This window comes from Phoenix dactylifera, chromosome 7 (genome assembly GCF_009389715.1).
Source record: "Phoenix dactylifera cultivar Barhee BC4 chromosome 7, palm_55x_up_171113_PBpolish2nd_filt_p, whole genome shotgun sequence".
Lineage (NCBI taxonomy): Eukaryota > Viridiplantae > Streptophyta > Magnoliopsida > Arecales > Arecaceae > Phoenix > Phoenix dactylifera.
In genome coordinates this window covers 14524478-14541112 of record NC_052398.1, presented here as the reverse complement: position 1 = coordinate 14541112, position 16635 = coordinate 14524478, and the positions used below count along the sequence as shown (strand labels likewise).

General features: G+C 36.0%; 1 protein-coding gene and 2 non-coding genes across 3 annotated transcripts; 2 read left to right on the top strand and 1 right to left on the bottom strand.

The window, feature by feature from the left end:
* The first annotated feature begins 2767 nt into the window (after positions 1-2767).
* LOC113462957 lies at positions 2768-2925 on the top strand. The gene has a single exon (XR_003386371.1). It is a non-coding gene; the product is annotated as a U4 spliceosomal RNA (small nuclear RNA).
* Positions 2926-3298: 373 nt separating this feature from the next.
* Positions 3299-13809, top strand: LOC103710607. Its single transcript, XM_008796419.4, has 7 exons — positions 3299-4076; positions 4196-4307; positions 5006-5168; positions 9383-9531; positions 9612-9763; positions 13350-13464; positions 13555-13809. Exons 1-7 carry the CDS (start codon positions 3571-3573, stop codon positions 13681-13683), a joined length of 1326 nt encoding a protein of 441 aa, XP_008794641.2. The 5' UTR covers positions 3299-3570; the 3' UTR covers positions 13684-13809.
* A 2530-nt stretch (positions 13810-16339) lies between these two features.
* TRNAK-UUU lies at positions 16340-16412 on the bottom strand. The gene has a single exon. It is a non-coding gene; the product is annotated as a tRNA-Lys (tRNA).
* Positions 16413-16635: the final 223 nt, after the last annotated feature.

The window sequence follows — 16635 nt, the reverse complement described above, 5'->3', positions numbered from 1 at the left end:
CGTGGCAGTAATTAGAAACCGATGATCTCAGTGACCGACACGTATGCGCGTCTTCCTTAACTGGCTGCAAAGCGTTTCCCCCGTTCCATCCGCCTCTCGTAACGCCACCCAGAAAACTATCCCAGATCTGCTGTAAAAGGCGACTCAGCATTTGATTGAACGACCCAGATATACGACACGTGTAAAATCCCTTTGGATCATGGTGTGTATTTAGTGGGCCCGGCGTGCCTCCTTCTCTTTCTGATACGTGGTGATCTTAGATATGCTTCACTACGGTACTTCGGTAGATTATGATGGAGTACTTGATCCAACGGGTTAGCGTGGCCGCCTGCATGGCTGGAGGTCTCAACGTGGTCGAAAAAGTCGTTACGGACTGCAACTGACACGTGGCGGTCCTGCGGCCCCGTGCTCGGCGTGATACTGACACCTGGCGGTCTGGCGCGCGAGGCCGGCGGCAAGGCCACGTAATCGAGTCGAGAAGCCATGCGGGCTCGGGCCCTCGGTACTATCGCGCTAGTCCAGAGATTGCCACGTCGAGGGAGAGTGGACACTGCATGCAGAAGAGGCACGTTTCCGACAAGTATGTGCGAGTCCTTTTCGGCCTGACGGCTACGTGTCGAACGGAGACTAGGTAGCTGCTGGGTTGAAACGTGGCATTCTGGCAATGGATGAGCCGATGACTCGTGGGGGATTTCCGGGTCACTTCAATGTCGTACGTCGCCACGTCGTCAATCACGGTGCGGGTCGAGTTGTTGGGCCCACCACGGGAAGGATGAGTACGAGAAGAGTGGGAGGGCCCGCAGAACGCAGTGGACGGGATCGGTGGTGATCTTCTGACCGCGGCCCAGCTGTTTGATTTATTTTTGGGTACGTGTTTTGTATCTATTGGCAGGAGAGATGGGTCGAACTTCTGTGGTACGTACTTGGGTGTTTCTTTACCTTTACTTATCTTTTTTTTAAAAAAAATTATAAAAAAATAACCACAACTACTGGTTATTAAAATACATGAGAATTGTCATTTTAGAATAAGAATTTTGTTTTGAGTTTTTTTTTTCTTCTTAGAAATAAGATGGAAGAATTTCCATGGAGAGTAACTAATCAAGTTGCCTTATCCCTGTGTCGTGATTGGCCAACCAATTTGCCCTCCCATTAACCCCTCTATATAAATATTTTTTAACTAACATGTCAACAAATCACAGGAATCATCCTAACTTGAGCAAGCCATGTCAAAACATGCACAGGTTTGACAGATTTCTTAGGGGTTAGGAATGTTTGATTGCAAGAAAGTGGTTAAAATAGAAGGAGATCACTTTGTAAAAGGTTTCCTTTTGAAAATGATATTTGCTGAAAGTAGAGTTATGATTTGGAATAGAGGCTTCTTTTATCTCAATATCGTTATAATAATGATAGAGTAAAGGCTCATGATACCTTCCATAAATGGGATAGGAAAATCGACTGATACCACCTAAGAAAAAAATTGATGGCGAGCAGCACAATGATCGGCATCAATCAGTAGAAAATGACCCTAATTGATTCGAGGTCGATTGCTGTTGCCAATAAGGAAGATCCGTCGTTGCTTCCAATTTTTTTATTAATGAGTACATGTATAAGGCAACCAAAGAATGTGCTTTGCTCTGCACATTCTCTCTCATAAAGCATATATTGATGGACCAACATAATATTATTTTTATTTATTACGTATTAAAATAATACTAATTAATTATAATGAAATGTAAATATAACCATGGTTGACTAATATTATTTAATACTTATAATTAAATATAATATGACCATTATTGCTTGAACAAATCATATTATTTACTATTAGTTTAGTATTCATATAATGAATATAAATTGTTACTCTTTTGCCTCTGCGTCATCAAGATACTTTACCCACACTGTGTAAAAGCTGAACAGTAATGCCCATAGCTGCTTAGGGTTGGAATAAAAATGACATTGAAATAAACTCTCCACCTTCTTCTCCATGCACTGTTAGTTATGCATATGCTTTATTTGCCGTGCCATTCCATCTGGAATCAGGAGCATGAATGAGACCATTCTAATCCAAAATTCCATCATAAAATCTAATCAAGCCCCACTCAATGCGGATCCAATGGAAACTTATCATTTGGATATTACCATACACTCTCAAGCAAAATTTGATTTTCTACCGAACATAGACCAAGTCTAGAAAAACGCAGCATTATACCATCAAGTGTTGGAAAAAATAACATCGAATATATATGTTGCTTGATTGTGTTGTCTGCTTGCATGTATACGTATGCTACAGTGTCTCCATAAAAAATGAATAAATATATAAATAAAATGAGATAAACAAAATCAAGCTGGTGAACGCAGTCGAGCCTCATCCAATATGGGAAACTCAAGCTAATTTAACCCGTTACACAATTTTTTTGATCTAATTTCAGCAGGGCAATCCAATGACTGATCCCTATCCTAGTGCAAAATGATACCTAATCGACGCAACCTTTGGGAATCTGAGATGGCACAAGGGATGGCTTGATCAAATTAGGGGGAAGGGGCATTAGAGGACTAACAATCCATAGTATTCCATAACCAAACATGGACTCAAATAGAAGATGTACCTGGGCCTTCAGCGAATCTTAGCCCAGCTTGCTTTTGATTCGTAGTCGAAAGACGGTGCGATAAGAAGGAATGATAAATATTAGTCCCATATCGGAAGCTAGAAGAGGAGCTGTGTAGTCGGTTCGCCTATAAAAGAGGAGGAGCGGTGTTTTTTAAAGTCATCTTTGCGCTTGGGGCAATGACGCAGCTAGTGAGGTTATAACCGAGGCGCGTCAATTGCTGGTTGAAAACTATTTCCAAACCCCCTCTTCGGCCCGGGTTCAGCCCGGTTGCCGTTGAGAATTTCTGGAAGGGCTCCCTCTAACCCAGGGTAAAGCCCTACAAAACTCAAATGTAAATTTTAAAAATATTATCTTGCTTAGATAAATTTTTTCCGTAAATATCTTGTTACAGATTAAGATCGGTTGATAATGTTTTAAAAATTTTGCAAGATGGTATGAAATTTTACATTTAAATTAAAAATTAATTAAAATTATGAAAATATTTTATTTTTTTTTAGAAGCGGATAGTAGATTAACCTATTTTACTAAAAAATAATAGTTTTTGTTATCTAAATTATTGAATCAATTTTTTTAAGCAATATTGCAAACTAAGCGTAAAAATAAATTAAAATAGATAAAAAATTAATTTTTTTACATGTAATTTTTTTAAAAAATTATATGAATATCTTCTCGAAATGTTATTTTTATATATATCCTTATAAATATTTTGGTGTGCATTCTTACTTATTAAAAGTAGCTCAATTATTTTTAATTTAAACTACTAATTTTTTTGGCGGCATTAATTATTTTTAAAAAATATTTATATAAATTTTAATATTTAAAAGGATAATTACTAAAAAAGGCTCTGAAAAAAAAGAAGAAGAAAGCCTCATGTTTTCGTTTCTCTTCCCTCCGCTTCCCCTTCCCCTTCTTCGTCCGTCTCCGCGGCCAATGTGACGTCCTTCCATTTCTCTTGCGCGATATGCCTCTCTGGAAAACCCGCTGCTCCTCCTCCTCCTCTTCTTCTGCTTTACCATTCGAGAAGCATCTCAAGTCCATGCTCTACTCCTCCTCCTCCCTCTCCTTTTATTACTCCCACCCTCTCCCCAAAACCCTCCACCGCCGCTCCTTCCGAACCCTAGCCTCCGCCCCCCCTCTCTTCTCCTCCTCCGCCGCCGCCTGCCGCCCCTTCATCCTCTCCGCCCTCCTCCACCGGCCGCGCCCGCACCGCCTCCCCCGTCTCCTCTTCCTCGCTTCCTTCCACCCCGCCCCGAGGGCCTTCTCCTCGGCCTCCTCCGGCCAGGAGCTCGAGTGGCGCGAGGGCCACCACCTCCATCAGCCGCCGCAGGAGAATCACTTGCTCTCACCATCGGCGCCGTCCTGCTTCGATGATGACGATAATGGCGGCTACCGGGACCACCTCCTCGAGCTCCAGCAGGAGAAGCAGAGCCGCTTCATCCCCGTCAAGGCCTACTTCCTCTGCACCAGGTCCTCCCCCCTCGCTTTTCTCTCTCTCTCTCTCTCTCTCGCTCTCGCTCTCGCTCTCGCTCGCTCGCTCGCTAGTTTCCCCTTTCTTTAAGATTGATTCTTTCCTGCTGTAACTGCAGTATTGATTTGAGAAACCTGCAGTCTCAGAATGCTCTCAATGTCATCCCCCCGAACTCTCGCGCCACCAACTATGTGGTTCTCCGATACTACGATGTTAAGGGCGATCCTCAAGTAGGTTCTTTGCTTCTTGTTCTGTACTTAATAGTTTCTTCTTCTCTGTGTTTAGATTTATTTTTCTGTTATTTGATGTTATAGAGCAGATATTTACAGTAAAAAAATGGAGCTCCTATGATATGGTGTGTTCATCTTCTGTAACTTCTGCACCTTGAATTGGATAATACTTTGCTTGGTTATATATATACCTGTTCAGATTTTTTACTCAATTGCATATTTTATGCTTGCACTAAGCTGGTTGAACTTGAATGTTGTTTGATTGTACGGGAATCTTAATTATTGCAAAGCCGCCCTCAATTTGTCCTGCCTCAAGAGGGCTGTAGTATTCATCAAAGGACTTCCGCAAGCAATGATAGTTGTTGTTGCAATTGTTTTTTTAAAATCCATTATCAGTGCTTTTCTCAGATTGATTTTTTGGTTATAGGCTTTAATTAACATTTTTTTTTTGATCTTTTCCTACAAATTTGATAAGGTTTATCTGTATAAACACCTTTCCTTTATGTTTTGTGTTTCACTGAGACTGTTTTATGTTGTCATATGCTTTCATACTGGAGGTTCTTTAGAAACTAATGGAAGCATTATCATAATATGCTGCATAATAGGCTGTGGAGCCACTATAGTATGCCTAAATCAGTAATGCTGGTTGGACAAAAATTTAGACGATGTGACACTATCTAATGCATTCCTAATTTCAGGGTCTGGAAGTTGCTTTTGGAAATGAGAGTAATTGCCATTATATGGTAGTTTTTCAGTATGGTTCAGTTGTGTTGTTTAATGTTTCTGATCATGAGGCTGATGGGTATCTGAAGATTGTTGAGAAACATGCATCAGGTTTGCTGCCAGAGATGAGAAAGGATGGTAAGCATGCCAAAATTGCTTAAACCTCTTAGCTTACAATTTACCAAACCAACTCCTCATCAATCATTTAATGTTCAACTGCATGTACATTTTTCTGGAAGAATCCAATACTAAGAAAATTTGAAAGGATATAAAACTGAATTCATGCATAGGTACTTTCTTGATAAGAATCTTTTTGAATGCAGTGCATGTATGCATCTCCACTTGGATGTGACTCAATTTGAAAACGGTTCAGTGCGAGACGTTATTCTAGCTGAAGGATAACGTTGTAAATGATGGGAGCTCGAAGAATCATACAACAATGATATCATAGTTTAGATGAAATGTTCACGTACGTTGTGGAATGGGCATAGCAATTGAGATCCTCATGGCCCTTAAAAATAATCATGGAAAGTATACAAATGAGTAGATAAAACTGCTGTAGATGTATTTTAAAGAAAAAAAGGTAATACTATATTGTTACTATGCACAATCTTTAAGACAGGTATAGCCTCTTATTCTAATAATAGAAGCCAATGTCTAAGCTTCTTAATTTTAAAACTTTGCAAGAGCTGATATGACTTTGGGAGAAGGTGGTCAAATTTCTGTAGTGCGACGAGGGAATTTTCAGATTCAATATTTGAACTGTGATGCAAGTTCCATTTCAGGACATGGTTCCTCTTTCATGTCATGACTTGAGAACCCCATAGTTTTAATAAGATAAGGTTTTCTTACTTTTGGGACGAGTGATGTTTTCTGGATTTTTTTTCTTTTCATTTTGTTGTTACCATTTGAAGAATTTACATCATTCTATGATATATTTATCTCTGTGCTATTTAATTTTGTTGGTTTTGAGGTCCTTTTTTTTCTCTTTTCAATATTCTGATCACCTTACAAAAGATTTTTCTAGCATCCTTTCATGCCTTAGTTGTTGAATCATGCCCTAAGTGTAGTCTTCTTATCTCTTTTCATTATTCCAGGCTCACCAAGTGCTTGGTGTCAGTCTTTGAACAGTCTTTCTTCCCTTTAAAGATGTGGGCCTCTTTTTTGATTGCTACAACTTTCACAGTTTTTGAGATCTGCATTCTCACTGACAATAGTAAGTCTTAAATGACTTATGATTGCTTTGCACCTTCAATTTACTAAGCATTTAGTGACTTTGTTTCAATTTGCCTTCTGTTAGCTTTGAGTATCTTGATAAATGGCACATCAAGTGCCATGAGATCCAGATCTTTTTTTTTTTTTTGAAAAAAAAGAAGAACTGCTATCGTCTCTGCTCTCAAATTTTAAATTTTCTTTACTTGGAGGCAGTGTGAGTTTTAAAAACTCATTATGCTTATATATGTTTTTGTTGTTGTTCTGTATCTAAAACAATCTTATGAATGCAATGTTTGTATCCTTTCCCTAGTTAAACACTTAATTCATTGTTTTACTAGTTTGTCCATTACTTGATTCTCAGGTTTAGATTTTAACCAGTAACTCTTAAGGTCCACTACTTGTTCAGCTGCTGTGTTTCACCATCCATCATGCTTCCTTAAATTCTCTTAGTGACATTGTTTGGTTGGCGTTCTAATACATTTTCTTCTTTTCCATGATGTTGACATTGCTATTCTGTGAATACTTGGTAATTTGGATTGTGGACTTCACCTTATATGCTTGATGAATAAATGAGGAGCAGTTGTCCTGAAAGCAAATGGCCACCCATCATTTCACAGTTTGCAGAACCTTACCAATAAGTAAAAGATAAAAGAATGGATCCTTAAAATGAAAGCTAGAAAATTGATGCTCACAGGAAAGAAAGCTTATATGGAAGGCAATAACTAAATAGGTTTCGGTATCTTTGAACTCAGATCCCAGAGGATTTATGTGGCTAGCCCTTCAAAAGAACCTAAATTGACCTGTTACCCAGATAGGAAATTTGAGCTATTGGTAAGATGTCTTTCTTAACCTTTGCCACTTGGAGTACACGCATGAACTTGTACTTCTTACGCTGGAAAGAAAGAAAGTAGGTCAAACTGCCAAATCATGGCAAAATATATTGCGGTCTTTCTTTTAATCTAGATGCACTGGATATTTGATTGACTTCAGTAACTTCTTTCTCCATTTCTTTAAGAACCACATAACCTCGAGACAGCCATCTTTACTTCCTCTATCTCAGCATCTAATGCATTCTGTCATGTCTTCCATTTTCATTTCAAGATTCTTACTTGATTACCAATTTTATCATCCCCAATCAAAATTGGTGCCTCATTTCCCATAAAATTGCTTGATTGAAGACTGACGTTACATCTATCTAAAACGGCTAGCTTTCTTTTTTCTTTTCTTTTTACTTTGTCGAGCATCCTATTCTACATTCTGAACGTTTTTGATTTAAAGATTCACGAAGATGCCCGAATTATTGCTTATGACTTACAGTACAGCAAAGCTGCTTTCTAATGAATATAACATGGTCCCCCTCACCACCACTTCTAAATCTTATTCAAGTCGTCTCCTAATGCAAGTGGCATATAATTCATGGCTCTTAGCAAATGCATCAATACATCCTAAAACTTGTGACCGCTCACTAGCAAATGCCTATCCCTGATTATCAGTTCACCTCATCATTTGGATTCAACCTCATGGCTACTTCAGTGCTTCTATTAGTCAACTTAATATCTTCGATGCTATCTAGTTATCTTATCCTCTCCTTATCTGGTTCATAGATCAACTGCCTAGCTTATTATACCAGCCTGCTGGTGCATGTACAATACAACACATACCTTTCTATTCACTTGATTTTTTTGAGCCCCATTTATTTATTTTAAATGCATAAATTTGTCAGTATACTAATTCTATATGTACATCTCACTCTATGTATAGGGCACTAGTCATTCTTGTTTGTATTTTATTTGCTATTTGCTTAGAGATATAAGGGGAGTTGCTATTCATCCAAAACTTTCCATGCATCAATGAAAAGTGGTTATGGATGAGCGGCACTGATCTTTCAGAATCTAAGAGGTAAATGATGCTTTGAAGGTTTTCTTGATGAACCAGCATATAAGTGTGTGCCATTGTATGCACAAGAGCTAATGGTGAGACTAGTGGTAGTTGCAATTATCTTGCTACCTTGTCAATTGTCATAAGATTAGTTGGTTGATTATATTAAAAGAATTCAATGATTTATATTATTTATTAGGGAATGCTTTTGCAAATACAGGGAAAGACTTTGGAGGGCATGGATCAAAAAATAGTCAGACCAGATCTGAATATTTGTTATGCACTTTAGTAGGAATACATATAAGTGAGGCTTTATTAAAAATTGATGGGCAATTTATCCTGTAATCGGCCATGAAAGATGTATAGTACTGGGAGATTAAAAATTAGTTGAAGACATTTGTAATGATTATTGCATGCTTAAGCCTGAATACGATGATTTGGAGATTTACTTTGTAATAATTGTGATCAGTACATGCCGATGAGGCAATGAGTGATCGTATTCCAAATGTAAGTCAAATATGAGATATTAAAAGGAAAACTATCTATAGTGGAAGGGAAGAAACATCCAGAGCCTAGAAAGTCAGCAGCCTTCAGAGCTTATAAAGGATAGTGTTGAGATTGATATGTTGTACAACTAGGAAACATATGGTTACAAATGAATTCATGAAAGAAAGCTTAATATAAATATAGAGCTAATAGGGGGCAGTGTTGAGCTTGATATGTTGTACAACTAGGAAGCATATGGTTACAAACGATTTCATGAAAGAAAGCTTAGTAGCTGATATATTTTGGATTGATCATTTTCTCCATTTCCTTTCTTTAGTTTTCTAGACCTCTTGATTTTAGTGCAGAAATGATTGCATTTGAGTCTATACATTTCTGCGATGAGCTTTTATTACTTTGTTTCTAATCTTATCCCAATGGCATCGTTTCCATTTTGTTGAAAGTTTAATTCATTGCTTGAAAACAAAATCTTGATGTTAATTCATAGAGCAAGGGATAATGTGCATCATCATGTAATCTATTAATCATAACAGCATTCTCAATGTGAGGATGCTAAAGTCACACATATTAGAAAAATACTTGCTGGCCTACATTGCAGCAATGCATTATCCTTTATAGTGTTGAATGTCGACTACTTCATATGATTTGATGCATCTAATACCTTGCATCAAAAGTAAATGCTTCATATATCTAGGTATCTTAATTTGTATCTTTTCCTTTGACATTCCATAGTGGTTTGAATTCTTGAAATTTAGATTATGCGGTAGTGGAAAAACCAACTCTAGAGACGTGGATGCAAGGTGGGCTTGACTACATAATGCTTAAGAATCTGAGCATAGATGGTATTCGCACCATTGGAAGTGTTCTTGGTCAAAGTATTGCTCTAGAATACTATATTCGGCAAGTATGTTGGAAACTGTTCCTGATATTGTAAAATATTTAAGCATTAAAAGCAAAATTGTAACTGCTGCTTTCATTGTTTAGGTTGATGGAATGGTAGCAGAATTTACAGATATCAACCGTGAGATGGAGAAAACTGGTACTTTTACCATGAAGAGGAAAAAACTTTTTCAGTTGGTTGGGAAGGCAAACTCTAACTTAGCAGATGTTATTCTAAAACTCGGGCTTTTCGAGAGGTAATTTTCCAATACTATGAGTAAATTATGTTGATTTTGGCAAAAGGTTAAGCTTTGAATCTTGCTGCGTATTTCAAAGTTGACAGTGGTCAAACCTATGTTTGACCTTTTCAACTGTTACATGTTTGGCTTTTGTTCTATCCAACACATTTATAGCAAAGGGTTTGTATTGAAAATTTTGTACAAACCTTTTTCTTTTAATTCTTTTTGATTTGTAGCCTCTTGGTTTGAAATTATTTTACTTGATGTTTCCTAATCATAGAGTAATACTGAAAGTACAGAAAAAAATGATTGAGTTTCTGATGCATTATTTATGTCTAATCCTATTCCAGAATTTTACAAGTAATGGTTGAATCTTGTTGGAAATTGCATCATACTTGTGTGAACCTGGTTATATTCTTTCAGGTTGCTTACAAGTCTGAGAGATGCTAGAGTTGAATTTTGTGGAAGGGAGCTTCTGAGAAGTGAGATTTAATACTGGAAACATGGTCCAACCAAAATGTTCTTGGACATACTCAAAGATGATCAGACATGGTTAATCATGCTGTTCTTTTTCCCCCCTGATCAAATGGTTAACCATGGTTTGATGATGGATTAAAGCATCTTGTCATGCTGTACGGCACATATCATGGAAGCAAGAGATGCATGGCATATAGTATTACCTACGTATCTTTCATCTCTCCATGCCAATCTTTGTTAGTTTGTGCCACCATGAACTCTTAAAATATTTGCCTCAAGCCCTAGAACATGGCTGGGCATGTGTCCAGCATGGCATGATATGTGCTGCGCCAAGCTGTGATTGGCATTGGTGCAGCACGTGGTTCTTTCATCCTAAGGCTGAATATGGCCGAGGGTCATGATGACAATCTTATTCTTTTCTAACTTCCTAAGATGACTTTGGACTTCTTTTGTGTGATGTGGAGACAGATATGCAGTATGATATTTACCATATACAATTGCATATAGTTGGACCTCAAATACAACTCAGAGCTTTATATCCATTTCAAAACAACGAGATCTAACCTTAGTGTTCAGTTTGTCACCTAAAATAGAATGTATTTACCTTCTGTTATCATATAACTATGAATAAGAATAATGTCGACAAGGTTATCTAACAACTTCGTATTAAAGTAATGATGGTGTCCTAATTTGGTGGATGTTTTGAAGCTTACACCTTTGATTTACACATACTACATGTATTCTAGAGTACTCCAATTGTTTTAATAAAAGTTGAAATTCTGTTAGAAGATTTAGTTTAGGCATGTACAGATATGAATTCAATTATCATCCACTAGGTGTCTCTAGCTCCTGCTGTTCCCATGTCTTTTTTCTGACTGCTATGGATTTCCTTGTTACAATATGAAGAGATTTATACAATGTGGTCTCTGCCAGCTGATTTTTAATATTTATAATTCTATATATTAAATCATCCCCCTACCTAAATTCACCACTTGTATGCGACATATACAGTCTATTACTGTGGACTATGCAACCTGTAATAAAGCAAATTTGATGAATGAGTAGCTATAATCTGGATTACCGTCTGTTCAGTCAATTGCTTCTCTTTTACTGCTGATCATGTCTCACTTCTGTAATCTTGAAGTCCCTCTCTTTAAATGAAGCATCAAGTCCTTGAACTAATGTAAAAGGAAAGGAGTTAATAAAAGTAAAGAAACAATTTATAATGTTTAAATGCATTACCAGTACACACCTACCATTCTTTTATACTTGTGCATGTTCACATGCTTTTCAGATATGCCTGCAACCATACCATATCCATTAAGCATTCTACAAATATATATGGTTGGCTTTATAAATCCTTATTTACCTGACATTTCTTTGAAAGGCCATGAAAGTTATTATAATATTGTTACTGCTTCGGGAATCCTTCTTACTGCTTCCATCTATGTTAGCTCAGTCTTTCTCCCTTTCTCTAGCCCCTTAAATATAAATTCAAGCACCTGTCATTTGCAGGGCCTTGTCGAATATAGGCTGCATTTGCTCATTCAGTCAATCAGTTTTTATGTTCCCTATATTTTTTTTTCTTTGCATCACCTTCCCTTCTTCTAATGTACTTGTTCTTCACTCTATCCTCTGTTGTTGAAACTGAATCAGATACAGATCAGATTTAGTATATCCATACCCATATCCATTTTTTGTTTGATGAATGCAGATCGAACATGGATGTTAGTCGGATAAAAAAATTCATATCCATAATTGTCTTAAATAGATATGGACACAAAATCGAATATTGAATCCATGGATATAAATCTGGATATAACTCAGATAATTTAACTTTATTACCTTTAAATCAAAGATATCTCTAAGTGGAAGGTAAATTAAGTCAATACCATGTTAATATTGTCACTTAATTCCTTTAAAAATCCATGAGGGTTATGTAAGATTAAATAGGACTACAAACAAAGCTGGATACAAAAAATTTCTTTGCCGAAGCTTTCTGTTAAAAAGGGGGGGGCAATCCTGTAAGTCAATGCAGTCAAGCTAGTGGGTAGGGAGGTCCAACTTTGCAATCTAGTGAGTCGAGGAATGAGAGCCAATAAAGCAGTTTTTCTCCAATGGATAGGCTTAGTTTAGCTCACGAAGAAGACGAAGACCTCGCTGTCTTATTTCAGGCCTTAAGGCACAAATGCCCATGTATATGTTGGGTGTTAGCTCTTTTCAAGAGCAAAAGACCCCTTAGGGGTCTAGATATGGAAATGGATATGCATATTGGTTGGATGCTCAAATTTGTATCCATGTCCCGTATAGATTCGGATATGAAAACGAATCTGGATGGATATTATCCGTTCCACTTTCACCCCTATTATCCTTTCTCATATATGCACATCCATCTCAAAAAGTATGTTTTAACTCTTCAACTTCTACAAATGCTAAAGTTGCATTTTTTAACTTTTACAAATGCTAAAGTTGCATTTTTAACTTTAGAGAGAACATAATTGTCTAGTACAAAGAAATATCACATTTAATTTAAAATTTTTTACATCAACATTGGTTTTAAACTCCATTAAAAATTGCTAGGAGTAGAAACATGGGCATAATCGAATAGTTCAATCATCAACCATCCCGGTGGTTCGATGTTGGAAGTGAGATGATTGTACACCAAAGATTATGGTTTTAGCTAAGTACGTTCTGCTATAGATATCCTTTGTCAGGATTTATGGTGGGATCAAAAGTGACAGAATTGAAAAGGTAAACCATCGTTCTATTACTTTTTTATATCCAACTTGATGGTAGATGCAAGTTCAGTCCCAGAAACACATTTCCAGAGTCCGGACTATTTGCTCCATTTATTTTTGTTCTTAAAAAAGCTTAATGGACCTTTCATCTTGGTAGTCTGATTAAGGAAAATCATCTATGTCTAGATATTTATATACATGTTCAACGAAGTTTTAAAATTCTTTGGTGTTCATCTATTTGTTCTCCATTTAAGTTGTTTGATGGCACTTTGTCTTAAAAGCATATGTCAGCGTTCATTATAAAAAAACATATGCTGAAACTACATGGCCATAGCTATTAGCCTAGAATTATAGCCGATTCATGCTTTATAACTGTGTTCTTGCTTCAGGTCTGATATTGCTTGGAAGAATGCAAATTATGCCCAGATATGGGAATATCTTCGGGATGAGTATGAGCTTACCCAGAGATTCGGAAGCCTGGATTTCAAATTGAAGTTTGTTGAGGTAAGCATTTCTTTCAGCATATTGCTTTCTTCGAAGTGTCAAATCATGTTGATCTAGTTTTCCTGATATCTTGCTGTTCTTTTTTTGCAGCACAACATTCGCTTCCTCCAGGAAATTCTTCAGAATAGGAAATCCGTTTTCTTAGAATGGTTAATCATTATTTTGATTAGTGTGGAGATCCTGATTTCTATCTATAACATTGCTCGTCGTTCGCTATGATACAAAAGCCTTCCAATAACATTATAAAATAAATGGTGATAGAAATTTAAATTTCTTGTGTTCCTTGGTTTCATATCTCCTGACTACTTAAAATTTATCAGAAAAGGGGCTTTATCTTGGTTCTTTCTTCCTCTTGTAAAAGTGGTTATATTACTGCATCTACTTTTGGCTGTGTGTCATGATCAAGACGCACCTCTCATCAAAAGCAGCTGAGAATTCTAAATTTTAGTGCAACAAAAAAAAAAAAAAAAGCTTGTGATGTTTGTGCCAAAGATCTTGATTACTAAAAAAGAAACGGCACTATTCTTATTTCATATTTGCAGGTTGCTTAGATATCTACATTGGAGTGATGTGGTAAAACGAAATTAACGAAGTATCCAAAAAAAAAAAAAAAGGTAAATCAGCCAGGATGGTTAGTTCTAAGGATAGATGCATGGTAAGTGAATAGGGTTCTGCACAATCGTCTTTAGATTTGTTTGAGGCGGCAGGAAAATCCTGCATCTTTTCGATTACTACTACCGCATTATCCGCAGGAAGCATTCACGTAAAGTCGTTCGTTCATACCAATGTGAATGCCATCATAATACAGAACGCATGGTGCGCCGGGTGAGAGATTTGGTGCATAGGAATTTGTTTGAATGCTTTCTCGGAAATATGAGCCGTTCCCGTTTCACGCAGCAATTTGAATGCTTTCTCAGAAATATAGAAATGTTGTCATAACAATTCATGCTTGGTGACCTCCTCCACAACCCACCAACCAATCCTGATGGAGAACTAAATATCAGGCAAATCCTAGTAACACAAAGCCCTGGACAACCGCGGGGTATTGGTGGTGCCAAGTGGTGGCTGGCCAGGATGGATGGCGATGGCAGCTATGGACATTGTGCACCCTAGATGGCTTTTGTTTTTAGTTTTTATCTAGAAGATGATATTATTGTTTAGGATTTTTTTTTTTTTTACATGTATGCCTTCCTAAATATATAAAATTGCATGAATACTCTCGTAAAAATTACTATTTGCATATATATATATATATTTTGCATATGCACCCGTAAAATCAAATGTCGTTAAAAAATAAACGGCTTTAAATTAAATGATTGAAATACCCTAATGGGTAAATAAAAAAAGTTATAAGGGTATAGATATACATAATAATTTGACGAGGGTATTTATATAATTTTTTATATTTAGAAAGGTATACATTCAAAAAATTTATTAGAAGAAAATCAAAACTCAGCTCGAACTTGCTAAGTTTTTTATAATTCAGTTGGATCGACAAGTAAAAAAAAAGATTGAGCCATATATATATATATATATATATATATATATATATATATATATATATTGCATATGTACCTGTAAAATCTAATGTCGTTAAAAAATAAACGGCTTTAAATTAAATGATTGAAATACCCTAATGGGTAAATAAAAAAAGTTATAAGGGTATAGATACACATAATAATTTGACGAGGGTATTTATGTAATTTTTTATATTTAGAAAGGTGTACATTCAAAAAATTTATTAGAAGAAAATCAAAACTCAGCTCGAACTTGCTAAGTTTTTTATAATTCAGTTGGATCGACAAGTAAAAAAAAGATTGAGCCATATTGTCAATTTTTTTTTTGTTTAAGATTGGGACTCGGGTCAAGTTGAAATATTAGGTGATCATTTTGGTAACGCTATTCTCCATTTGATTTTGCTATAATTATCATTATTAAATTTATGACATCTATATATTTTTTATTATTTTAATCATATCAAATTTAAATTAATTATAGATGCTTAGAGTAGTAAAATATTTTTTAGTGATTTGTAAATATTGAGTTGTTGTTTGTTTTCGATTCAAGAATTTCGTAAAAGCAATATGACTCATTTTATAAGAGTTGATATTACAATGAGATCATGTGGCATAATAATATTAATTTTTTTTGCCACATTTTTTTATTAAGAACAACTAAATTATGTTTATTGAATTTTGATCATTTTTTAAGTGTATACCCTCTCAATATGCGTAATTGCATGAATACCCTTGTAAAGTTGTTATTGCATATGTATCATTATAAAATTTTCTTTTACACGTCTGCCTGTAAGGGTATTTTGGTTATTTCAAATTTAAATCGTTTATTTTTTAACATCATTGGATGGCATGGGTACATGTATAAAAAAGAAAGAAAAAGAAGATTATATATACAAAATAAGTATTTTATAAAGATATACATGCAACAAAAATTAATGGAGTTAAAAAAAAAAAAAAAAAAGCGTTTTCAGTTCCATGAGATGCACACTTGGGGATCAATCTTGTGGTGAAAGGTGATAGAACAGGTGATGGACAATATTACTTTAAGAAATAAGATATTGAGCGTCCAATATTAAGACATCCAGTGGATCAATCATGCGGGGAACAGTGACAGAATAAGTGGTGGGCTATATTACTTCAAAAAAAAAAGGTATTGAGGGTCAAATATTAAGACATTCAGTGGCAAATTCGTTAATTGTTTCTTGTCTTAAAAAAAACTTTTGCCTACTTTAACTGTACATACAATAGATTTTAAACATAGATAAATAAATAAATATTGTTATAGAACAAAAATATATTTATATGGGTGGGAAGAAAACGGAAACCAAAAAATGGATATCCAAAATGCCAGAAAAAGACGCCGTCTGTGGGAATCGAACCCACGACCACATGGTTAAAAGCCATGCGCTCTACCGGCTGAGCTAAGACGGCAGGATGTTGTTTCTTTGCACGATCATATTATAAATAAAAGGAAAAAATCCACACATAGCTCAACCAAATTGACTTATAAAAAGCCTATGCATGAATTCAATTTCGTTTTGGTAACTAGCAAGTATATGTTACAACGAAAAGGTCTAAGATGAGATGTCTTCATCTCTCCCCCTAACCTGCATATCGCACAATTCCTTGGGTAAATTGAGCCAGTGATATAAAG